General features: G+C 51.1%; 1 protein-coding gene across 4 annotated transcripts in view; it reads left to right on the top strand.

Moving 5' to 3' along the window:
* Window positions 1-283: 283 nt before the first annotated feature.
* The window catches only part of NOS2 (nitric oxide synthase 2), a 46336-nt gene continuing 22324 nt past the window's right edge, over window positions 284-24295 (top strand). The window contains exons 1-9 of one of the 4 annotated variants that reach the window (XM_027518227.1): window positions 284-360; window positions 5652-5824; window positions 14939-15023; window positions 15815-15937; window positions 17428-17576; window positions 21129-21291; window positions 22254-22345; window positions 23287-23428; window positions 23521-23660. In XM_027518227.1, coding sequence (XP_027374028.1) covers window positions 5715-5824; window positions 14939-15023; window positions 15815-15937; window positions 17428-17576; window positions 21129-21291; window positions 22254-22345; window positions 23287-23428; window positions 23521-23660 — 1004 coding nt within the window. In that variant the 5' untranslated portion in view covers window positions 284-360; window positions 5652-5714. Of the gene's footprint in view, window positions 361-3954; window positions 4116-5651; window positions 5825-11114; window positions 11288-14938; window positions 15024-15814; window positions 15938-17427; window positions 17577-20185; window positions 20386-21128; window positions 21292-22253; window positions 22346-23286; window positions 23429-23520; window positions 23661-24295 lie in introns of those variants that run through there. The other 3 variants (XM_027518226.1, XM_027518228.1, XM_027518229.1) reach the window with 3 other exon arrangements.

The raw sequence follows: 24295 nt of genomic DNA, 5'->3' as shown, positions 1-24295 counted from the left end.
GCAAGTCAATCCCAGGATGAGGAAGCCAAGAAATTCCAGCATCAGCTGCTGTCGGCATGGTGCCCTGAAGCACCGGTTGGGTAGGGTAGATGCCTTCTTCACAGCAGCCTTGGAACTTGCATCCCCACCCTCCTGGGGGCCCACGCGCCCTCTGCCTGCTCTTCAAACTGCGCTTTGATTTCCCCTCAGCAGTGTTCACCTGCTGCATCTATCAACAACAGATGGGCAGGAATGCGGCCTGTCGGGTGAGCAGGGCCAAGGGTGGAGTGGACCCAGAACGCACAGAACAGCAGATACAGAAATCCATGACAACCTCCAGGATGGGAACCAGCCCTGGACCCTGCAAACTAGAGCTCTGAGGTGAGCGGCCCTGTTTGTCCCAGCCCAGGGACTGTCTGCTGTGTGACTGTGGGTAGTCTCTTAGCTTCTCTGTGTGTACCATCCTTAGTGCTGTTTTTACTCCCCTCTTTGCCATTTGCTAATTAAGAGAGATTGGGAGAGTGGTGATGGTTGTACACCACCTCGTGTAACGCTTAAAAATAGCTAAAATGGTGAATTGTATGTTATATGAATTTTATCCTAATAAGAAGATGAATACATAAATGTAATGTTATACAGAGAAAGAGAATTGGGAATTTAAAAGCTAATGGTGGAACTTCCCTGCTGGTCCAGTGGCTAAGACTCTGTGCTCCTGGTGCAGAGTGACAGGGTTCGATCCCTGGTCGGGGAACTGGATTCCGCATACCGCAACGAAGATCAAAGAGCCCGCATGTCTCACTATGACCCGGTGCAGCCAAACTAATTAATTAATTAAAAAACCACAAATTTTTGCAGAAGAGTGTTGACCCTTATGAAGAAGGAAACTTTCAAAAGCAGGTCATGTCACCTGCGTGTGAGTGTGTGTGCACTCGAGTCATGTCTGACTCTTTGCAGCCCCATGGACTGTAGCCCACCAGGCTCCTCCCTCCATGGAATTCTCCAGGCAAGAATACTGGACGGGGTTGCCATTTCCTACTCCAGGGGATCTTCACCTGCTTGCTCTTTGTCCAAAAGTAAATTGTTCCTCTCTGACCCACAGTGGGAACCAGAAATTCTTGTGTGATTACCTTTTTGCTCCATAGTTCAAAGCATTTTCTTGTATCTTCTTTACTCACTTTATCTTGGCCAGTCTTTCTAATGTGAAAAGTCAGGCCCAGAGACTAGAGGGCCTGAGGTCAGTCCTAGGCCTGATCTTTTCTGAGACCACAAAGCAGCTCAGTATCAGAACTGTCACCAGAACCCAAAACCTCTCAGGCTAAATGCAGCGTGTCAGGTGCTGAGCCTGGTGCTCAGGTCAGACAGTCACTGCTGACCCAAATGCCACCGGAGGCCAAGAACATCATGATTGGCAGATGCTGAATCAGAGCAAGACCCAAGGTGAGATGGCAGCCTCTGAGCTCAGGCTGGTAACCTGAACAGCATGCAAAGGAACAGGAAAAGGAAACAAGTAGTTATAGAGCCTTAACTCTGGGCCAGCTACTCCAGGGCCCCTAGAGGGGCGCCACTCATCATTCACTCATCCACCATTCATTCATCTAGTGCTTCCGCAGTGCCCACTCCATGCTGGTCAGCAGGTGCTGGGGATGTTGGTTGATGGGGACAGCATGGTCCCTTCCTCCCCAGGGCTCACGATTTAGGGGGGAGACAGTCACCAGATCTGGGTTCCCACTTGACTCTGCCACAGATTCACCTGAGACTCCAGGTGCTTCGGTTTTCACACCTATCCCCAGGGAGGAGAATCAAAGAAGGCCATGGACACACAGGCAGCTGGCCGATTATAGGCATCACGTATTTCAGGGGGTCATGTAAAGGGAGGCCCCTTGTGGAGGTACCCTGACAAGATCATGAGGACACAGAGACACTCTCTGGGGACTGCGTTTGGGAGTGGTGTTCTTCATCAGGGTGGGAGCATCTGCGGGAGTGAGCCGGGGGCCAGCCTCAAGTGAGGGGCAACATACACACAGCCTGGGATCTCACTTCCCGTGCAGCCAAAGCCCAGCTATCACATGTCTGATCGATTAAACAACGGAATAACTGCATATTCTGAAGCAAAAACAGCCGGGTGTTTTGAGGTCAAGTACATAAGATTCTAGAGGAGTCCATGAATGGCAAGGAGCAGTACCCTTTCAGGGTTGTTGGAGGAGTTAAAGGATTAATACATGTATTTGCTACAGATATAGCCAGAATATGTGGAAGCAATTATAGGGAACATGGTTAGAGTAAGACAAACTCCTAATTATCCCCCAAAACCCTGTCCTGGTACCCTCTCCCCTGTCAACCTTCCCTGAGCAATGCAGTTTCAGCTTCTCCAGCTGTAGCCCCCTTGCCTCACTGCACGGATCACTCCATATGCTAAGTCACTTCAGTCGTGTCCGACTCTGTGTGACCCCAGAGACGGCAGCCCACCAGGCTCCCCCGTCCCTGGGATTCTCCAGGCAAGAACACTGGAGTGGTTGCCATTTCCTTCTCCAATGCATGAAAGTGAAAAGTGAAAGTGAAGTTGCTCAGTCGTGTCCAACGTTTAGCAACCCCATGGACTGCAGCCTTCCAGGCTCCTCCGTCCATGGGATTTTCCAGGCAAGAGTACTGGAGTGGGGTGCCATATCCATAATTATCTACTCTTTAAGCTTTGTACTCCCTGAACCAGGGGACTCTGTATCTCCCCTCAAGCAGCATTAGTTTCCCTGAACTGAACTGGCTAAAGCCAGCTAAAAACAAGAATGGTCTTGATACACTGAAACTCATTGAGGGCTACTCCTATTTTTCATTCATTCACTCATTCAACCACTCACTCTACAAAGATCTTTGGAGCTCCTATTCATTTCTTTATTCAGTAGTCGCTCAGTCATGTCTGACTGCAATCCCATGGACTGTAGCTTGCCTGGCTCCTCTGCCCATGGAATTCTCCAGGCAAGAATACAGGAGTGTGTAGCCATTCCCCTCTCCAGTTTTTTCCTATCTTAGCCATATCCAATTGATTAGAATCCTGCATTTAATTTGGAAAATGCAGGAAGGAAATGAACGGATTGTGACAGCAATGCATTAGGATGGTGAAAACAAGGGTGGGTTTTTTTCCCCTCCATTTTTTACTTTTTCCTAACATAGTTATTATTTTTCTTTTATAATGGAACAATTCATACCATATAAGAACACTGTGTTTGAGGCACTGCAATAAAATGGAACTTTAAGAAAGTATAATGAAGTTAAGATATACTTTCTGTTATAAGAAAGGTTTTTTTCCCCTGAAGAAAACCACTATACCTGCCACCCTCCCTTACTCAGAGCTGAAGTGAGAGACATTAGCAATACCTGCATCTGACAGGTCTCTCTGTGCCAAGGGCTTTCCTTCCCTTCCAGAAAGCTCAAGCTGAATGATTCAGAGATCTGTTGGGAACACTGGCAGGACCCAGCATCACTGGCTTTCTGTAACCTGGGCATTTTCCAGTGTGTTCCATATTGTCAATATTCCTTGGCTTCCTGGTCTTCTGCCATGAACTGGAAAACCAAGAGGCTGGACAGAAATGAACTGGAGCGCTCCCTGCTGAGGTGTAAAAAAAAAAAAAAAATCCCCCAGAGTATGAAAGTGAGGCAACATGGTTTAGCTAAATAAAACTTGGCTTCATAATGACTCCTTTATTGAACCCAGTGCCCTGCTGATGAACCACCGCCTTGGACCTGAGACCAGGAAGAGTTGGGTTTACTGAGGATGTCACACACACAGTGATGTAACAGCAACATCAAGTCACTCAGAGGCGAGTCATAAATTAGCTAACTGTATACCCAGCCAGGAACACTCCCTAGGGAAAGAAAGAAAAAAAACTCTTATGCAAAACGGCTCCCTGGATGCCACAGGTTGGGTATAAATTCCTCTTAGCTGCTGATATAATCACAACTTTGCAGTGAGTTGAAGACTGAGACTCTCTAGCCCTAGAGAACTCAGTGTCACTGGTCTGAAACCTCTCAGCCACCCTTGGTGAGGGAATTGGGCAGCTATAGACGGTTCCAAAGTTCTCAGCGTGAAGATCTCCTGAGTTCTCTTGTCCAGACCCTGCATAGGCAGTGTGGCCGGCCCCAAGGTGAGTTGTCTTCATTTCTGGGGAAGGTACTGTTTTGAGAGGACTCTGTTTCTTCCTCTTTGGGAAGGCTCAGAAAACTGTGGGACTTTTCTGCCTATAGAGATAAACTGGTGGGAAAAAAAATCTAAGAAATGCCAACATGAGGTTTGGCATCTTGTTCATATTTTGTTTTCTGCCAAATTTGCTGTAGTTGCTACATTTCAAGGGAAAACATTTGGAGAATGGGGAGTAATCTACTGAGAATTCTTTTTTACATTGGTGATACTGTCCAGTCCTTGTAACATGCAGCTTTAGGGGAAAGGTAAACTAAATATTATTAAGCCTATTTTATGGGAGAAAAAAAATGAGTCTTTTAAATAACTTGAGCCAGGTCACATAACTAGTAAGGCTAGGATTTGAACCCACATTTGGGAGGTCTAAGAGTCTTTTTTTTTTTTTTTTTAACTTATTTATTTGGCTGCAGTGGGTCTTAGTTGCAAGATTCAGGATCTATGGACTCTCTAGCTGTGGTACATGGGCTTAGTTGCTCCATGGCATGTGGGATCTTAGTTCCCTGACCAGGGATTGAACCCACATCCCCAGCATTGTAAGGTGCATTATTAACCACTGGACCACCAGATAAGTCCCAGGCTCTACGATTCTAATTCCCAGGTCCCATGGGCCACATCTCACCACACTGGCTCCCAATGCTTTTTCCATGGAGGAGATATGCAGGGGTGGGTGTAGGGGATAGGAAGGTGTAGGGGGTGGGGCAAGCCCAGACCAGAACTGGGCCTCCACTTAGGTCTTCTTCTCTGATCCTTTTTTAAAAGAAGATGATCTCAAATGTTGAGAATTGAGTGCATTTTTCCCCCACAAATAATTATCCCCCCCCATAATAACAAAGGAGCAGGGATGTCCCTAGCGGTCCAGTGACTGGGACTCTGTGCTCCCAACTCAGGGGATCCAAGTTCGATCCCTGGTTAGGGAACTAGATACCACATGCCAGAACCAAGAGTTCACATGCCACAGAATAAAATATCCCATGTTCCAAAACTAAGACCCGGTGCAGCCAAATAAATAAATAAAATTTAAAAAAGGAGCAGATGGCAGCATTGATAATAACTGCAAAATCAGAAAAGAGTTAGCACAGCTATGACTTGAAAGCTTTCCCCAGTGATAGGTGCTCTGCCTGCAGGGCCAGGCAGATGGTATTCCGATGACCAGCGGGTTCCTCGCCACCTTGCTTCAGGTCAACCGTGAAGCTCGCCAGGTCCCATTCAAGAGGCTCACAGGGTTTGTGCTTTGTCCTTATTGAGTTATGTGTTCTTCCTTTAGACAGTTACGTTGTTTTGTAGAATTAAATCCATAGGATCCCCGCATGCAACTCCAAAAGAGGAACAGAGGTCGCAAAACCCCGATGAAGTGGCAGTTCATGACTTACGAGCGTTATCCCCTGCACTGATGCCGCGGTGTGATAAACCAACCACACTGAGAAGGCCCAGGCCTGTCGCCTCTTCCCCAACCTCCCGTCACGCTCTCCCTCTCCTTCCTCAGCCTGCCGAGAAGAACCTCCAAGCTTAAATCCAGGCAAACGACGTGCTTTGCAAGACCGCAGAGATGGCCTGTCCCTGGCAGTTTCTGTTCAAAATCAAATCCCAAAAGGTGGACTTGGCTACGGAACTGGACATCAACAACAATGTGGGAAAATTCTACCAGCCCCCGTCCAGGTAGGCTCTCCCCTGCTGCCTGCCGCCTCCTGCTGGGCGCCTCCGGGTTTCCATCTCGGAATTTCTCTCTGCTCCTGGCTTCTCACTGGAGGTCTGCTCTCACCAGAGGCTTCTCTGATGTCCCTGTCGGGGTTTGGTGCAGCCACTGTTGCACCTGACATTATGTGAAGGAGGAAGGGCCATGGCACGGTCCTGGAGGGAGCGTCTGATATGCAATACCTGACGTGAGAATGGGGGCGGGGGCAGTAGAGGCCAGTGGTTAGAACCAGGCAGCATCGTGGCCGACACCCCTTCTGAATTGCCAGTGCGTGTGCCTCACTGGTGATCGGCTATCTTGACTATCAACCTGGGGAAGGCTACCAGGATGTTCCTAGGTGGCTCTCATGGTAAAGAACCAGCCTGCCAATGCTGGAGACATAAGAGATGCGCGTTTGGTCCCTGGGTCAAGATGATCCCCTGGAGGAGGGCACGGCAACCCACTCTAGTATTCTTGGCTGGAGAATCCCACGGACAGAGGGGCCTGGCGGGTTACAGTCCATGGGGTCACAAACAGCTGAACGTGGACATGTTAGATAAACTATATCCAAGCCCTGTGCTGGGCCTCATTCACTGGCTCTGAGATATCTCTCACCAGCTGGGTGACTTGGGGCAGGTGAACTTCTCTGAGCCTCAGATGTTCTCATCTGCGGTCCAGGGAACCAATGCGACCCATTTTGTAGCATTTTGAGGATGAAATGGGAGTGGGAAAGTGAAAGTGTAAGTCGCTCAGTCGTGTCTGACTCTTTGCGACCCCACGGACTGTACAGCCCATCAGGGAAGCCCCATGAGAGTGGGCATGTAGATCTATCAGCAGCGTGCCCATAAAGAGCAGGCACTCAATAAACGCAAGCGTTTATTATAACTTACCGAGCACTCACTTTGGACCAGGGCCGTCTAGGGCCCATTGCAGGGGTTGCCACTCAACTGCCGTCCTCCAGGGCTCTGTGAAGTACAACGTATTGTCTCATTTTACAGTTAAGGCAACAGAAACTTTCCGTACGCCTGGAGTGACTTCCTTCAAAGTCCCTTGCACCTTGTACAAGAAGCAAGCCAGAGATAGAACAAGAGAGAATTAGAGTGCCAGCCTGCCAATCAGTGGAAAGGCTTCCAAAGCTAGGAGAACTCATGGCCTCGCACTCCACGTTGAGGCTTACTCCCTCGGAAAGACAAGTCCACCTGTGATAACACCACAGTCCGAGTCAAACCAAAGCCCCAGGCTTCACAGAGCTCCCGGGGAGCCTTCCCCCTGGATCACAGTGGGCAGGACGCCCCCTGCAGGCAGGCAGCAGGGCAACCCAGAAAAGCAGCACCAGTTAGAGCCTGGGCTTGCATATAAGCAGGTGTGTGTGTTCGTTGCTCAGTTGTGTCCGACTCTTTGCAGCTCCATGGACTGGAGTCTGCCAGGCTCCTCTGGCCATGGAATTCTCCAGGCAAGAACACTGGAGTTGGTTGCCATTTCCTTCTCCAGATAAGCAGGTGGCTTTACTACTTAGTGGCAACCTTAAGCCTGTGGCCTTTGGCAAGTCCCCTGGCCTTAAGCCTCAACTGTCTCATCTGTAAGAAGGGGTAGGAATGCCTGTGTCCCGGGGTTGTGGTAGGAGGTTACGTGAGTTTTCACATGTAAACAACTGAGCTGCGTGCCTGGCAGAGTCCGTGCTTCATAAACAGCATCTCTCTCAGCTGACAGCATTGTAATTGCTGTAGTCAGTAGGACAAAGTTGAGCAACATCAAACAAAGTCCCCTCTAGCCACTGCACAGGAGTGGGAGGCTCAGTGTGGACGTGGAAGGGTGGATAGACTGGGAGGAGGTGAAGAGACATAGTAAAGACATTCCAGAAAGGGGGCAGGGTGGCCAAAGACTCTGAGACACAAGCCAGCGTGACTGTGTTGGGGCCCGGGGTGGGGGTGGGGGTGGGCTGGGATAGGAGAGGCCATGCCGGAGCTTGGGAGCTTGAATGTAGAGCAGGGGGGTTGGATTTTTCTCTGCTTGCAAACGGGAGCCATTGTGGATTCTTGAGCAAGATCGTCCAGATAAAGAGTGTGGGTTTAACTGGAGGAGAGAATGCTAGAGACCAGGCGGTCTGGGCTGTGGTGGCCAACGTGGCCAGGAGGCCCAGGATGGGAATGCAGGGTTGGGTTGCCTCTAGATGTCTTCCTGGCCCTCCAGACTCAGATGCTGCAGTCTGAGAGCAGTTCCATCCTCCTTCTGGGGTCTGTGAACCCCAGGGGTCTGCCTTGATTCTTCTTGGTCATTTCTGCCTTTCTTCACATCTTGATTGCAGCCCTGGCCTCTTGATCTCCCCTAACTGCAGCCCCCACATTGGCTCTGACCTCTCTCACTCTAACTTGCCTTCTAGCAAGCCACACTCTGGCTCTAGAGTCTTTAGTGGCTCCCTATTGCCGGTCGCCACATGGAGGCTTGACTGCTGGGTTCTGGCTGATCACCATCCCAGACCAAGGGTCCATCCCACCTGCTCAGCCAGGCCTTCCTCACTTTCCTGTACATGGCACATTCCTCCCTTGATCCATGCAGACCCAATCCATCCCCTAATCTTTGAGATCATCTCGAATCCCCCTCCTCCCCTAATCCTTACAGTGTGGCCTATAGGCTGTGGCCTTGAATTTCAGACCCTCTAATAGCATTGACTTGTGTTTTGGGACCATTCAGGAGACCTGAGCTGTAGGTTGACTGGAGGCAAACCAGCTGACTTATCACATCTTTTAAAGCTGGGCTGGGCTGGAAAGAAGTACTCAAATCAGATATTAGAGATGATTGGGAGAAAACACCACACATTAATTCATTTAACTCTCCCAACAATCGAGGAGGAAGGAATTTTTGTTGTCCTCACGTTGCATCAATGAGGACACTGAAGGCTAGAAAGTTTAGGTACTTGCTGAGATCTTGTCTAGATCTTTAGGTACTTGTCATTAGCAAACGACAGAGGCAGGATGTGAACCCAGGCAGGTTGGCTGATGACCACTACACTGGCTGCCCTGCTCTGGGTTCTGGTCATGTTCCATCCATTAATGACAATTTGCTGAGGGCTACTCCTCTCACACCTTGCTGGGGAGTCACAGGGCTGTCGGTGAAGCTTCTGTTTATCAATTAAGTAAATAATATATTGATATATATTAAGTAAACAATATATTGCATAGCATGTCTGTGTCCGACTCTTTGTGACTCTGTGGACTGTAGCCCACCAGATTCCTCTGTCCGTGGAATTTTCCTGGCAAGAATACTGGAGTGGGTTGTCATTTTCTTCTCCAGGGGATCTTCCTGACCCAGGGATCCAGCCCACATCTGTTGCTTCTCCTGCATTGGCAGGCAGATTCTTTACCACTAGCGCCACCTGGGAAGCCCATTCATACACAGCAGCTAAACAGAACAGATACTGTTTAGAAAGTCCTTATTACTGTGTTGTCTTCTCTGATGGCTCAGACAGTAAATAATCTGCCCACAATGAGGGAGCGCTGGGTTCAATCCCTGGGTCAGGAAGAGCCCCTGGAGAAGGGAATGGCAACCCACTCCAGTATTCTTGCTTGGAGAATCCCACAGATTCCCACAGTTGGACAGAGGAACTTTGTGGGCTACAGTCCATGGGCTCACAAAGAGTTGGACATGACTGAGTGATTAACACTATTACTGTGACAATAATGAGGTAGGAGTTATTATTAGCCTTATATTACAAGGTTGAGTGACTTCCTTGGACAACATCTGGAAAGGGGAAGAGCTGAGGTTTGAACCAAGTCTAAACTCCTAACTTGGACACTATACGGACTCTCCCCGATGGCCTGGTGGGTGCTGGGCTGAGAAAGGCACAGAGGAAAGAGACCCAGTTCCCACTGCTGGGGAGAGGGTGGGGGAAAGGATGTCTTTCTCACTGGTTTGGGGAAGAATACACACAAACCGGAACGTTAAAGAGCATTATAAATTAGGGTGAGGTGGACAGAGAGGTAGACAGGGGGTTACAGGAGAACTGGGGGATGCTGGGATCCATTCTGGGAATACCGTAGGGGGCCTGGCCTGGCTGGAGTGTGTGTGGGGGTGGGGTAGGGGATGGGAATGGGGAGAGGGCTTTAGAGAGGAGGCAGGCCCAGCTGGACTTCACCTAACGGTGGGGTGGGGGTGGGGAGAATGTTACTGGAAGAGGAAGCTGCAGCACAAAGGGGATTTTATCCTGAAAGCAGTGGGAGCCAATTAACGTGTTTTGATTTGGAAAAGTAATTTTAAAATCCATTCAGGTGTAATAAGACCCAGGACTTTGTATGTGAGTAATGGTTCTATATTTTATGAAAACAAATGATTAGGAAGTGAACATGGGGCGTTCGTGGGCCTGTGTTTTAGAGACAAAGGCAAATGTTGAGAACATCTAGGTGAAGTTGAATGGGATCTGGGACAAAATCAAGGTGGGTTGCAGTAGGCTCAGAATAAATATGTATCCTCTTTCCACGTTAATTTGGGTTTTGGATTAAACACACTGGAGGACGCATAGGAAGGCTCCTCATACTCTGGGGTTGGAGGCTGCTGCCCTGCCTCTGTCTGGACCCTAGGAATTATCCGGCTCCCGGTATAAGGAGCTACACACAGAGGGAGCAAGGTCCGTGGCCCCGTTGCGCCTTCCAGGTAATGAGGACCAGGAGCTTGAAAGGGACCTGAGGAAGCCCCTGGCCAGCCACGCTGACTCCCACTAAAGCTCCCCCCCCCCCCCCCCGCCCCCCAGGTCTGCACTTCTTTAAGGCTTCTTTCCTGGAATCGAAATGAACATGCAGGAAAGAAATAGTACTTCCTGGGCCAGCCCCGGAAGGTGGGAGAACTTCACCTGTGGCCTGGGGCTCCTGTGAGGCCTTGGGCAAGCTCCTTCACTTTTCATGGCCCTGAGCTTCCTATCAAGTGAGGATAACAATACAGAATTGCCTTCTTGAGTGGAGTTAGTAAGGGGAAGATGAAATAACGGACAGGAAAGTTTGCTTTGTAAACTATGACGCACCGTACAATGAGTTATTATTATGGTCATTAATGTTCCTTCATGGGGAATAACAAACCCAAGGCCGGAGTCTCAGCCCAGAGACAGGCCAGTGGCATCCGTAAGGCACACCTTCCCGCTGACGCCCGCTGGAGCGGAGGCGCAGGGCGAGGGGCGCCCGGCCCGGACCAGGCAGCCGCCGGCCGAGCGGACACTCTGGCCCGGATCCAGGCTCGGGATGAAACCGAGTCTCTCGCTCCGCCCCGGGGCGGGGGCTGCGGGATCCGGCGGCGATAAAGGGGCCAGCGCGGCGGGGCGCGGGGCGCCCTCCGAGCTGCGCCCACCGTCGGGCCATGCGCGAGGGGCTGGGCGCCGCGTGCGAGGCCGCCCGGCCCCGGCTCTGCCGGCTCCTCCGCAGGATCCTCCGGCCGCAGCCCGCCTGCCGCCTCCGCCGAGCCAGGTACTGCGCGGGCCCGGGTCCACCCTGGGAGGGAGGCTAACTCCGGTGCGCACTGAGCCTCTCTGAGCCTCGGCTTTCCGGGGAAAACAGGAGGGTTGGGATATTCGCTCTGTAGGATTCTGATGGGGATTTACTTAAAAATTTTTCCTGGTATAGAACGCATCAGATCAGTCGCTCAGTCATGTCCGACTCTTTGCGACCCCATGAATCGCGCAGCACGCCAGGCCTCCCTGTCCATCACCAACTCCCGGAGTTCACTGAGACTCACGTCCATCGAGTCAGTGATGCCATCCGGGGTTGCAACTCAGTAGCCACCAAAGACCCAGAGAAACCCCACATGCACACCTGAGAGGTGTCTGCAGGCTGTGTGGGTGTTTCAGCACTTGGGAGCTTTCTAGATTTCAACACTGGGGCTGCAACACCCGTTAGGATAGATAGGGTTAGAGAGCAAGGAGGTTCTTGTTTTACAAGTAAGATCCATTTCCCAGAACGCCTCCTGGCCCCCCTCCTGGCCCCCCACCGCCCGTATATAGAGAAGGGGACCTGTGTCGAAGTTGGGACCACAAGGGAATCAGCTCCGGAAGGAGCCACCGACTGCAGCTCTGACCTCAGCGCCCTGTCGCTCGAGCACCTGTGGACATTGCTGGGTCTGAACAAGAGCTGCACTTCAGCTTTCCTTTTGATGCCAGATCCTTAGGGTCCTCTGTTCCCGTGAAGGATCAAGCGGGACCCAGCACAGCTGTGGATTTAGCCAAATTGCAGTGTCTGGGTGGGCACCGCAATAATTTGGCAATAAGTATCCAGAACCAAAGAGTCAGACACAGCCTAGCGACTGAGAACGCCTGCGTTCCAGAACCTTGATATGTTCACCCTCTGGGTGAACCCTTATCTTCCAGCAACTAACCCAAAGAAATCCACTTACTAGGGGAGAAAGGAGACTGTGCATAGCTTCGTATATTCATGCTTCAGGTTAAAAAGAAGTTTCCCAATTACGGAAGGAATTCAGAGTCACTGAAGAAAGTTGGAAAAACAGACGCGGATAAAGAAAAATTCAAATCATCTGTGATCTTATCAGTGCTAATCACTGTTACTAGCATTCTCCCCCACCACCCCCAGGTGTTTTTCTATGCCTTTGTATACATACACACTCACACACACACAGAGCCAGCATCAGGTCACATATAGTGTTTGAGGCATTATATATAATAGTGAAGAAATCGGATGCTTCCTAAAATCCAGCCATAGACGCTGGGGTCAGACTCACTATAGTCCATTGGTAGAGAGCATTTTTAGGTAACTTTTTAATGTGTGTGTGAGTGTGTGTTAGTTGCTCAGTCATGTCCGACTCTTTGCAACCCCACGGACTGTAGCCCGCCAGGCTCCTCTGTCCATGGGATTCTCTAGGCAAGAATACTAGAGTGGATAGCTGTGCCCTTCTCCAGAGGATCTTCCCAACCCAGAAATTGAACCTGGGTGTCCTGCATTGCTGGTGGATTCTTTACCATCTGAGTCACCAGGGAAATCCCAACATTTTAAATTGGGGGCAATACTTTTGCTAAGTGAACAAGGACATTGTTTCTCAATCTAAAAGTTACTATAGACCAGTAAGTGTTGCAGATTCTCCAGTTCTGTCAGTTCAGTTCAGCCACTCAGTTGTGTCTGACTCTTCACCACCCCATGGACTGCAGCACGCCAGACTTCCCTGTCCATCACCAACTCCCAGAGCTTGCTCAAACTCATGTTCGTTGAGTCAGTGATGACATCCAACCAGGCAGAAGTAAAGGAGAGGAAACAAGAATAAAATGGTGGAATGGGGTGGGGGGTGATGGTAAAAGCTTGAGAAGAGCTGTAAGGCATTGCCTCCCTGAGGACCCCAGCCTCAAAACATCTTCCCGTGTAAGCAGCCCCATGATGACAACTCAGTCATGGCTTACCTGTTCTGAGTGTCCAGATTACCCTGGATTGGCTTTTTTTCTGGTGGGGCACACCAGACCAGACCAGTGGGGTGACGATAGCCAGTCACAGGGAGGGCGTGGTATAGGCCCACTGAATCACTTGAATCAGAATGAAGATGCTTTCTGATACATACTCATTTTCTCTTAAAGGGACACTGTCTCTTTATAGTTATAAATCATTCAATGCAACCATATAATATATGTAGTTAATTACATAATGCTAATGTAAACGGTTGTCCCTGGTGGCTCAGAGGGTAAAGAATCTGCCTGCAATGTGGGAGACCTGGATTTGATCCCTGGGTCAGGAAGATCTCCTGGAGGAGGGCATGGCAGCCCACTCTAGTATTCTTGCCTGGAGAATCCCCACGGACAGAGGAGCCTGGAGGGCTACAGTCCATGGGATTGCAAAGAGTCCAACGCAACTGAGTGACTGAGCACAGCACAGCACGATGTAAATGGTCATTACTTTTTCTAATAACAAAGCAGCACACGCTCATTTGTCATTTTCCGACATCACAAACGTGTATAAGGTGGGAAATGAGCGACCTTTGTAGTCCTCGCTAATCACCTTTCCCCTGGGATGTGTGCGCACCCTAGAAAATACTGTAGAGAACGCGGGACACAATAAGCTTTCTTCCTGAGATGCCCCTGGAGGAGGCATGTGTGGGGTGTGACTATTAGAGGGGTGCTCACACTGTCTGTTCTCTGTAGTATATGTAGGGAGAGCAATCCTAAAATCCCAAACCGGAACCAATGGTTTCTGAGTGATTTCAGACTATTAGGGCTTTTTCTTCTTCAAACGATAGGCTAAATTCTTCTTCTTTTTAAACATATTTATTTGGCTTCACTGGGTCTTAGTTGTGACATGTGGGATCCAGTTCCCTGACCAGGGGATTGAACCCCAGGGCCCCTGCATTGGAAGCTCAGAGTCCCAGCCACTGGACCACCAGGGAAATCCCAAGTTAAATTCTTTTAAATCTGTTGTTTCCAAGCAAATATAACCAATATATTTTGAAAGTATCCTTATCTTCCAGAAATACTCAGATATTTACGGATGGCATGATGTCTCAGACTTGCTTTAAAATGAGAGCGAGGGCTGGGAGAGTAATGTGGAAACAGAATTGGCCGTGGGTTGATAATTGTTTAATTGGGCTGAATCTGGGTGACAGGCTTACAGGGGTTTATTACACTCTTCTCTCTAATTGTGTCTGTTTAACATGTTCCATAATAAAATTTTAGAATAAATAAACCAGGATGAACCAAGTGCTATAAAGAAAAAAAGCTTAAGTCCCAAAGAGGGAGTGGGTGGGGTGGCGGGCAGTACTGCTGACCCGGGAGGGCAGGGTGGAAGGAGCTGTCCTCTGCCAGCTCCACTCTGTATCACGTTTGTACCTGCCTTCTGAGGGAGTCATCTTCACAGAGCTTCTGTGGGTCACCCTTTGGCCTGTTAGCTTTGGCTCAGCTCCCCTCTGGACTCTTTGGCTTTGTTGGGGGGGCAGGTGAGGGGAGAAGAGGAAGCAGGGTGGTGATGGTGCAGAGGCTGCCTCCTCCACCACGTTGGCTGGAAACCATGACGTCCACTCTCACCCTCTAGACCTCACTCCCCGCTTCGTCAAATGAGGGCTGGCTGAGGCGACCCTGAGTTCCCTCTCTGCCCTCGGACGCTCCATCTCATGAGAGCTGTTTCCTCTTGCAGTCCAGTGACACAGGATGACCCCAAACGTCACAGCCCGGGCAAGCACGGGAATGAGTCTCCCCAGCCCCTCACGGGGACAGTAAAGGTCAGTGAGTCACTCGGGTGTGGGAAGCCCCTTCCTCCCTTGCCCAGACAGATGTGGTGGGCAGCCTGGTGGATGCTGGGGTCTGGGCAGTGAGTAGAGACCCAGGGACACAGGTGGGGGTGAGGAAGAGCTTTGGGAGAGAGGGGGTGAACCATGGTGATCAGGAGTGGTAGACCCTGACCCCACCAGGGGGGTGGGCATCTGGGTGACATGCCTGTGTGGGCAGGCAGACCTGGGAGGGAGCAGACCACTCGTGGAGTCAGAGTGAGACCCTCAGAAGTGATCCCAGACTTGGCAGCTGAGCCTCCAGCCCCAGCCCCAGCCTCTGGTCCAACGGTTCCGTCCTCCCTGCATGGTTTGGCCCTTAGTGTTCCACAGAGGTGGGCAGAGGACTGGTTTGCATATTCTTCAGTGCCTCCCGGAAGGCCGTGATCCCTTCTTCCTTGTCCCGTTTCTATTCTTAGGATTAGCGGCTGTGATGGTAATCTGTGCCGTGTAGACCCCTTAATCCCTCCTGTTGCAATTCCCCTGAGAGAGCATTTGGCAGACTCTTGGATGAGGACAGGAGCCTGGCCAATGGCCCAGGCACCTGGAGCTCCCAGCAGACTCTGGCCCAGGTGGCCTGGCTACCGGAAAGGGAGGAGGGCCGTGGGCTGACACCTCGACCCGTGTGCCGCCCGCAGCTCCCCGCCCACCCGAGGCCCAAGCAGGGCCTCAGGGCTGGGAGAGACCCCTGTGGTCCTGGGGTCGGAGGCACTTAGAAACCCCTGATTTTTTTCCCTCCCTCTTAGACGTCTCCAGAATCCCTGAGCAAGCTGGACGCGCCCCCGTCAGCCTGTCCACGGCATGTGAGGATCAAAAACTGGGGCAGCGGAGTGACTTTCCAAGACACGCTTCACCAGAAGGCCAAAGGGGTGAGCAGTCTGAGGAACTACTTTTCTTTTTTTTGGGGGGGGGGTTCCTTGGGTCTTAATTGAGGTATGTGAGACCTTTGTTATGTCATGCAGTCTCCAGCGTGGGCTCAGTAGTTGTGGCATGCAGGCTTAGTTGCCCTGTGATGTGGGATCTTAGCTCCCTGAACAGAGATTGAACCCGCATCCCCTGTATTGCAAGGCAGATTCTTAACCACTAGACCACCAGGGAAGTCCCTCGAGAACCACTTTGTCCCAAACTGGCAAAGCCATCAAGGCCGTTAATGAATCAAACAGATGTCCCCCTCAGCAAACCAGACAGCCATCTGCTTGGTCAAAGGTTACTGGGAACAGAGACTCTTGTTTCTCGTGAAACAGTAGGACTATATGATGCTAACTCTCTGTTAGCTCCACACCACCCTCCCACCCACCGTCCCTCCCCCTACCCCAGGGATGATGGATAATCCAGAAGGTGAGATAAAGAATTATAGGAACACATGAATTCTTTCTTAGAGAGACAGATTTCATCATTATATCAGGGAGAATCTTCTAACAGAATTGCCCAAAGCTGGACTGAACGACATCATAAGGTAGTGAGCTCCCTGTCATGAAAAGGATTCAAGTGCTATTGGATAGGGAGATTGGAGAGGGGTTCCAAGCATCCAGTGAGTAGTTGGACTAAGTGCCCTTTAAGGCTTCTTAACTTCTAGGTTTCTTATTCTACGTTTATATGCATTCTGTGATTGTAAAGTAGGAAAGGATTGAAAATTTCAAGGCCATGAAAGCAGAATCATTTCCCACGCCTTCCAGGAATGACCACTGTTCACCTATGGGTGTGCTTTCTTTCAGTATTTTTTCTGTGCCATTCCCTACTTCGGGATTTGTACCTTCTCAGTTCATTTTGGCTGAATAGCAATAGTTTGTCCCCAGGAGTCGTATCAGCTTCTTTAAATGAGAAGATAGTCGAGATGTTCCCAGCATTCGAACTGTTGACTTTGCTCCAGGTCTGGGGCTGGCTGGGGACTTCCCTGGTGGCTCAGTTGTAAAGAATCCGCCTGCCAATGCAAGAGACCCAGGAGCCTCGGGTTCGATCCCTGGCTCAGAAGAGCCCCCTGGAGAAGGAGACGGCAACCCACTCCAGTATTCTTGCCTGGAAAATCCCATGGACAGAGGATCCTGGAGGGTTCCAGTCTTTGGGGCTGCAAAAGACTCACAACTGAGCGACTAAAGAACAACGACTAGGGCTGGCGGGGGGGCGGCCCAGCCCACAGTCCGTGGTGTTCAGCCAGTCAGAGGAGAGGAGATATGGACGGGGGAAAAGCCTGGTCGACCCCAAGGAGAAGGTGCCACAGAGGTAGAGAGGGGTGGTGGGGAGCTGGAACAGTCAGAGTGGAAGGAGGTGGCCAGGAGAGCTGGCCCTGGAAGAGGATGGCCATCAGTGCCTGTGCTGAGGAACCAAGCGATCAGCCTCACCACCTCTTCTTTCTTTCCAGGATCTCTCTTGCAAGTCCAAGTCTTGCCTGGCATCCATCATGAACCCCAAAAGTTTGACCATAGGACCCCGGGACAAGCCAACCCCCCCAGACGAGCTTCTACCTCAAGCTATCGAATTTGTCAACCAGTATTACGGCTCCTTCAAAGAGTAAGGCTCCCTTCCTTCAGCATCACTCCCTCTGCCTCCCCTGAGCTCTCTAGTCTCCTGCCATCTCCCTCTGACCCCAAACCTCTTTCCTTCCCAGATTTGCAGTGAATCCAAGGCTAAGACACAGCTTTTCAGGGAAAAGACCTTGGATAGGTTCTCAAAACCATAAGAGAAAGGAGCATGGCCGTAGTGGTTGAAAATGTGGGTTGGGTGTCTAAACGTTTGAGTTTGGATTCTGCTCAACCAGTAGCTGGTTCTGTATTTTTGGGAAATCTATTTCCCAAATAGATCCTCTCTGCATCTCCACTTCCTCATAAGTCCAAAGCAGGGTCATGATAAAACTGTTCCTAAGATTGTTTCAAGGATTAAATACGTTTGAAACAGCATCCTGGCGCAAAGCAATGAGTCGATATGCAAAACCTTTTATTATGAGATGTTTGAGATAGAAGGGACCTCGGAGACTACCGAGCCAAGCCCTCCACCTCCAGGTGTGAGCCAGGAAGCCCAGTAGCAGCTAGAGTTCAGTCCCAGCTGAAATTCAGGCTGCTTGACTTGGAGAGAGCTCTTTGCACTGTTTTCTGTGGGGATCTGTATCTCTGAGTTGCATAAAATATATGGCTCTTAATTTAAGTCCATTAATATCTAGAAAGGCCGAGGGAATGAATTTGCTGTTTTATGGGCTGGGACGGGAGTGTGGTTTTTACGATGCAGCCCCACAAGGCACTTTACTGTAGGAAGTGAGCCACAGAAATACCCTGGGATCCAGTGTGGCAGAAAGATTGGCTCCTGGTGATGCCACACCCCCTTGGCTCTGACCTGCATTGTGTGAGCTGGAAGGGACCTTGAGTCTATGAAAGAGGTCCTTATCTTCTGGGGCCAGTGATCCTCCAGCCTGGTTGCCCAGTAGTTGCTGTTAAGGACCTTGTAAAATACTGGTGCCAGGGTCCCCTGGGCAAGGGCATCAGCTTCTCAGGAAGTGGGGAGGGGGCGGACATCCTTGTTCTCTACAAGCTCCGGAGGCAATTCTAAGTAGACTGAGAACTCCGTCAGGGGTTTGCTACTGCCTGTGTTGTGTAAATAGAACCTCTGCAGACAGGCTCTGTCACTGGGAGGTCCAAGGTCCTTAGGTTTTCCGCTCGGTTGTTGACTAAGAAGACTTTCAGGGTCCAGGAATTTTCTTTTAAGATTTATTTATTTTATTTTTGGCTGTGCTGGATCTTTGTTGCTGCACATGGGCTTTTTCTAGTTGAGGTGAATGGGGGCTACTCTTCATTGGGGTGCATGGGCTTCTCACTTTCGTGGCGCACAGGCTCTAGGCGCTCAGACTTCAGCAGTTGTGGTGTGTGGGCTTAGTTGCCCTGCAGCACGTGGGGTCTTTCCAGACCAGGGCGGGAACCCGTGTCCCCCACGTTGGCAGGTGGATTCTGAACCACTAGACCACCAGGGAAGCCCCCAGGAATTTTCTCAATGGGCTTCACTGGGCCACTGTTTTGATGTCCTAGGTATGTTCTGGACTCTGCCTTGTACGTAAGGCTCACCACAGCTCTATGGGACTGGTGCTGTTATTATCCTACCTGCTCTACAGGCAAGAAAGCCAGAGCCCATGGAGAAGTAACTTGTTCAAAGTCACACATTCTGAAGTCCCAGAGCTGGAATTCGAACTCAGGCATTTTAAGCCAGAGCCCTTGCTTTAAAACTCAATGATCTAGCATCCAGCTCTTTGATTTTGAAGGCTCTGACTTCATGCTGGACCTAAGGGGTTCCTGCTGGTGTTTGGAAGGCAGTTGGGGGGTTGTTAGCTGGGGAAGCTACAGGGCTGCTGATGATAGCTATTCAAATCCATTTGCTTTTCACAGAGGGAAGAAGTTCTCACAGTCACAAGTCCGTGCCTTGGTTTCCCCCAAGAGGTCTTGGGGGTGTGAGTGACAGATGGCAGCCCATTCCCACACCTGGGCCAGTTCAGTCTTTCGTAGGTGAAGGATTATATAGTCAGAAATGATAACTTTCTGAATGTTCTTTCCAAAGCCAGTTTACAGATGCCAAAAGCCACTCCCTTTTTTTCAGAACTAATAGGTGTCATAGCATTTTAGTGCCTCAGAAATGTGACTGTTTGAAAACAAAGGTATAATGTAAACCTCTAAAGGAATTGAGTGAAAACGTAGTCTTTTCTTAAAAAGTCACATATTAACACTGCCAAGCGTGTTGGCAGCATCGATGTTCTGGTAGTTGCTGCTGTTTTCATGCTTGGATGCAGAATGAAAAACATTGCTAGAAGCTTTGTTTGCAGGTTGTGGGGGGAGGGCTGCCGTTGGTGGGGCAGCCTCAACCTCGCCCAGCAGGTCCTTATGCGAGGAGTGTCCTTGAAGATAAATAGCGCCGAGTGTTTTGTCTTTGAGCTTTCTTCTTTAATCAAGGAAGAGTTGTCGAGACACTCTTCGTCCACTGAAAGGCCATTTTGTCCTGAGCTGTCCACTCTCCTTAATCAAGAGTTCATTCCTTAAATAGTTTTGTTTGTGGCACTTTCAGACGTCTTTGATGCTGATTGGAAATCTCAAGGCTGCTCTGTGTGCATGTGACTCAAAACCTTCCTGGCTGTGGGATGTTTTTACAAGCCTGGGAGGGGAGGGCAGAAGCCAGCTTGGAAATCTCACATGGGAGAGCTGGCCAAGTGGCACCGGGTTTGAGAAAGCTTGCTGTGGGGACCCTGCGATGCTGGATGACACTGTGGCGGACACCTCCTTGAACCACCCTGGGGCCCTGACGGCTGAGTCCTGAGAGCTGATTCCTGTCCGGACCTGACCAGGAAAATGTGGGCAGGCCCTCCACATCTCTGGGCTTGTGATCCACCCCCTAGGGTGGAAGGTAGAAGGTTAAGAGCCTGGGCTTGGCATCAGGGCAACCCGAGTCTGAATCTTGGGCTTGCTTTTTGTCACACTTCTGTTTCCAGGCCAGTACTTAACCTTCCAGATACATCAACTATAACAAGGACACAAAAACGCCTCTGTCACAGACTCAATGGGACCCTGACTATGGGTGGCGTTGCCCAGTACTTGGCTCATTAGTGACTGTTCAGTGCAGAGGAGCTGCTGGGGAGGAGCTGACTCATCTCTTAACCAAGAGAAGGTGGATTGGTGCTCCCCTGGCCAAGAAGCAGGATGTGCCTGCAGCCTGATGGATGCTGGTCTGGGTCTTGCAAGACCATTGAAAAGCATTGCACTCCTCGCTGAGATGAGTATGACTAGAGAAAAGGTGCCTGGGATCAGGACCAGCTATGTAACTTGCAAGACTCAGTGTGAAAATAAAAAGGTGGCTTCCTGTTCATGAATGATTAAGAATTCAAGACAATCAGAGCAGGGCATTAAGCCCAGCGGGGCCCTGCTGAGCTCGGTGCCCTGGACACATGCCCATGAAGCTGCCCTGGAGGGGACGGTTTCTCTGAGCGACATCTTGCCCTCCTGGTGTCCTCGTTCAGTTCCTGCTTCTGTGGATTGAATCAGTCTCCATTTAAAGCCATCTCATTGTTGATCTTCCTGATGTCTTCCTGTCCCGCAGGGCAAAAATAGAGGAACATCTGGCCAGGGTGGAAGCAGTAACAAAGGAGATAGAAACAACAGGAACCTACCAGCTGACGGGAGATGAGCTCATCTTCGCCACCAAGCAGGCCTGGCGCAACGCCCCCCGCTGCATCGGAAGGATCCAGTGGTCGAACCTGCAGGTCGATGCCCTTAGACGGAGGAGGGGGGAACGGGAGAGGAAGCTGGGGGGTGGGCAGGCGGGCCCTGAGCTGGCTGCAGGGTCTCTCTCCATCCCTGCACTTGAGATGGGGGCTCACAGACACCCCCCCAACCCCCCAGAGTCTAGACTCCAACCTCTGCACCAGGATTTCTAGCCCATCTTTCTCCCTTGTGTTAAATCTGAGACTAAATGCCAGCATGAAACCAAATGGCCTTGCTATTGTTATTGCTGTGGACCCAGTTCTTCACCTTGATTGAATTCTTGTCTTTTAGAAAACATTTTCTTCATCCTAGCCTCCTAGGTCATCTTTACATTTATTGCTGGGTAATTGTGGGCTTCCTGGGTGGCTCAGTGCTAAAGAATCCGCCTCCCAATGCAGGAGACGCAGGTTCGATCCCTGGGTAGGGAAGATCCCTTGGAGGAGGAAATGGTAACCCACTCCAGTATTCTTGCCTGGGAAATCCCATGGACAGAGGATCCCGGCAGGCTACAATCCATGGGGTCACAAAAGAGTCAGATGCAACTTAGCGACTAAACAACAACAACAGTAGTGAAAATACTTGGACAGAAAAACAGATGAGAAATGCCAACAGAACGGGCTCTGGCTGTAAAGAAATGTGCTGGAGGCCATGTGTGAAATGTTTAAAGCAACTAGGCTGTGGAAATCATGGTGCTTGAGAATCCGGTTTTCTTGAGGGTTAGGTTTAGATAGGGTCTTCCAAGTGGGCAGGGGGGCCTGGGCTCTCCTAGGAAAGCAGAAGAAGGAAGAAGGTGGCGGGGGTGGGGGTGGGGGGAGGCAGGTGCATGCCTCTGCAGGATGTTCAGGTGGTAGGGGGTTTGGGCCGCTCCTTCAGTCCCTCCCCACTCAGCTTCTGATCAGCCCTGCCGAGGCCTCTGTCCTCCTGGTCCTTGACGGGCGTGGTCTGGGTGGGCTGTGCGCAGGTCTTTGACGCCCGGAGCTGTTCCACGGCCCAGGAAATGTTCGAACACATCTGCAGACACGTGCGTTATGCCACCAACAACGGCAACATCAGGTGCGTGTGCCCGTCCTGAGGCTACGGCTGGGGCCCCGCACAGCCCCCCGAGGCTTAGCCAAGAGATGCAGGCGGGTTTAAGCTCCTAGAGAGGCCAGAGAGGAAGAAAGTAGAAAGACCTTGGCTTCTTCAGGGAGTCGTCACAGTGAGCCCGCCTCCGTGAGCCTAGTGCCTCATCAGTGGCCCATTTCCTTGGTTTCTTTCTGACTTGAAACCATTTGGAGGAGACAGGGGGGATCTTTAAGAGGTAACTTCAGTCTTCGAGGTTAGGGTCCCCACTTTGTAGAGGGGATGAGAAATTGGTTTTGCAGCTGATGGGTCCAGTGTGGTGTTTCCCTTGGAGGTGGGGGACTCACTGCTCATCATACCCACCCCAAACCGTCTCCCTTACCATCTCCCTCCCCCAACCAAGGAGATCAAGGCCAACTCATTTGGTCATTCATTTATTTTTCTGTTCGGCAAACACTCAGTGTCTGCCTGACGGGGACCTGACACAGGGCTAGGCTTGGGGGTGGGAAGTGAGCAGGACCCTAAGCCGAGGCTCCAGCCGGCTGTGAACCTACACCTTGCACTAGACAAGCACCCAGCTAACTTGATGCCAAAAAGAGAAATACGGTCCATCTGCAGAAAGGGCTGGGACAGCCTGAAGGGTGGGAAGGGCTCCCTGGAGGGGTGGTGGTGGTCCCTGCGCTGGTCTGGAGGAAAGGGTAGGAGCAGGGGGGAGAAGGAAGGAACAGCTATGTCAGGAAGTGGACAGGCTACACAGAGGCTGGCGAGAGCTTGGCGCGTCTCAGGGCTGCAGGGGTTTGGTTCAGTTAGCTTGGCTGCAGAGCGCTGGGGAGTGGGAAGATGGCAGGGGAGGGGGATCTGTTAGCTGGGTGGTGGCTGGAAGCCCCCACCGAAGCCGGGTGGCAAACAGTACCATCCTCATCTTCGGAAAGGTCGGCCATCACTGTGTTCCCCCAGCGGAGCGATGGGAAGCATGACTTCCGGGTCTGGAACGCCCAGCTCATCCGCTATGCCGGCTACCAGATGCCAGATGGCAGCATCAGAGGGGACCCCGCCAACGTGGAGTTCACACAGGTACCAGACCCAGCTTTGGCGGGTGAGAGCGGAGCCCAGAGGTGGCCCAGGGACCTGGGTCTCCAGGCTCACTGGGCCTGTCTTGCCCCCAGCTGTGCATCGACCTGGGCTGGAAGCCCAAGTACGGCCGCTTCGACGTGTTGCCTCTAGTCCTGCAGGCTGACGGCCGTGACCCAGAGCTCTTCGAAATCCCCCCTGACCTTGTTCTCGAGGTGCCCATGGAACATCCCAGGTGAGCAGGCTGTGGGTGCTGGGAGTGTGAGTTCACATGCATGCCCCCTCCTTTCCAAAGAGAGATCGCAGTCCTCAGGACCCTCCCTGCTCCTCCCCCAAAGCCCAGCCAGCAGCAGCTTGATGCCCAGCAGGGCTGGCTTTCCCAGTCCACCACATCACCCTTGTACAGCAGCTTTGTCAGGCCTCAGACTTATGAGAAGATGCTGAAGGGGACAGGAAAGCAATGGCTTGGGTAGACTGGGCCCTGGGAGCTTGGGAAGCGGTGACCCTGGGAAGGGAAGCCTTGAAAGGCCCTGAGATTCTCACACTGGACAGCCCAGGCCTCTTTGACCTTCCTGCCAACTCTCTTAGCCATTCATCTCCTGACTGTGGTGACGGGATAAGGTGACAGTATTTCAAGAGCTCATCGGATTCAGCCGCTGCTCCGGGGCTGAATTACAAAAATACCCCCATACATTGACACTATGTAGCAGGCTTTAGGCTGGGCTATTATTTTTATCCTCTGGATATACTGAACTTAGTCCTAGCTCAGGGCCTTTGCACTTGCTGTTCCCTCTGCCTGACAGGCCCTTTCTTCAGAATTTTGCAGAGTTCATTTCTTGTTAACGAGGTATTTCCATTACCTGTTCTGAG

This window comes from Bos indicus x Bos taurus, chromosome 19 (genome assembly GCF_003369695.1).
Source record: "Bos indicus x Bos taurus breed Angus x Brahman F1 hybrid chromosome 19, Bos_hybrid_MaternalHap_v2.0, whole genome shotgun sequence".
Taxonomy (NCBI): domain Eukaryota; kingdom Metazoa; phylum Chordata; class Mammalia; order Artiodactyla; family Bovidae; genus Bos; species Bos indicus x Bos taurus.
Note: the sequence above shows the minus strand (reverse complement) of the source record. Positions and strands in the feature narration are given on the sequence as shown.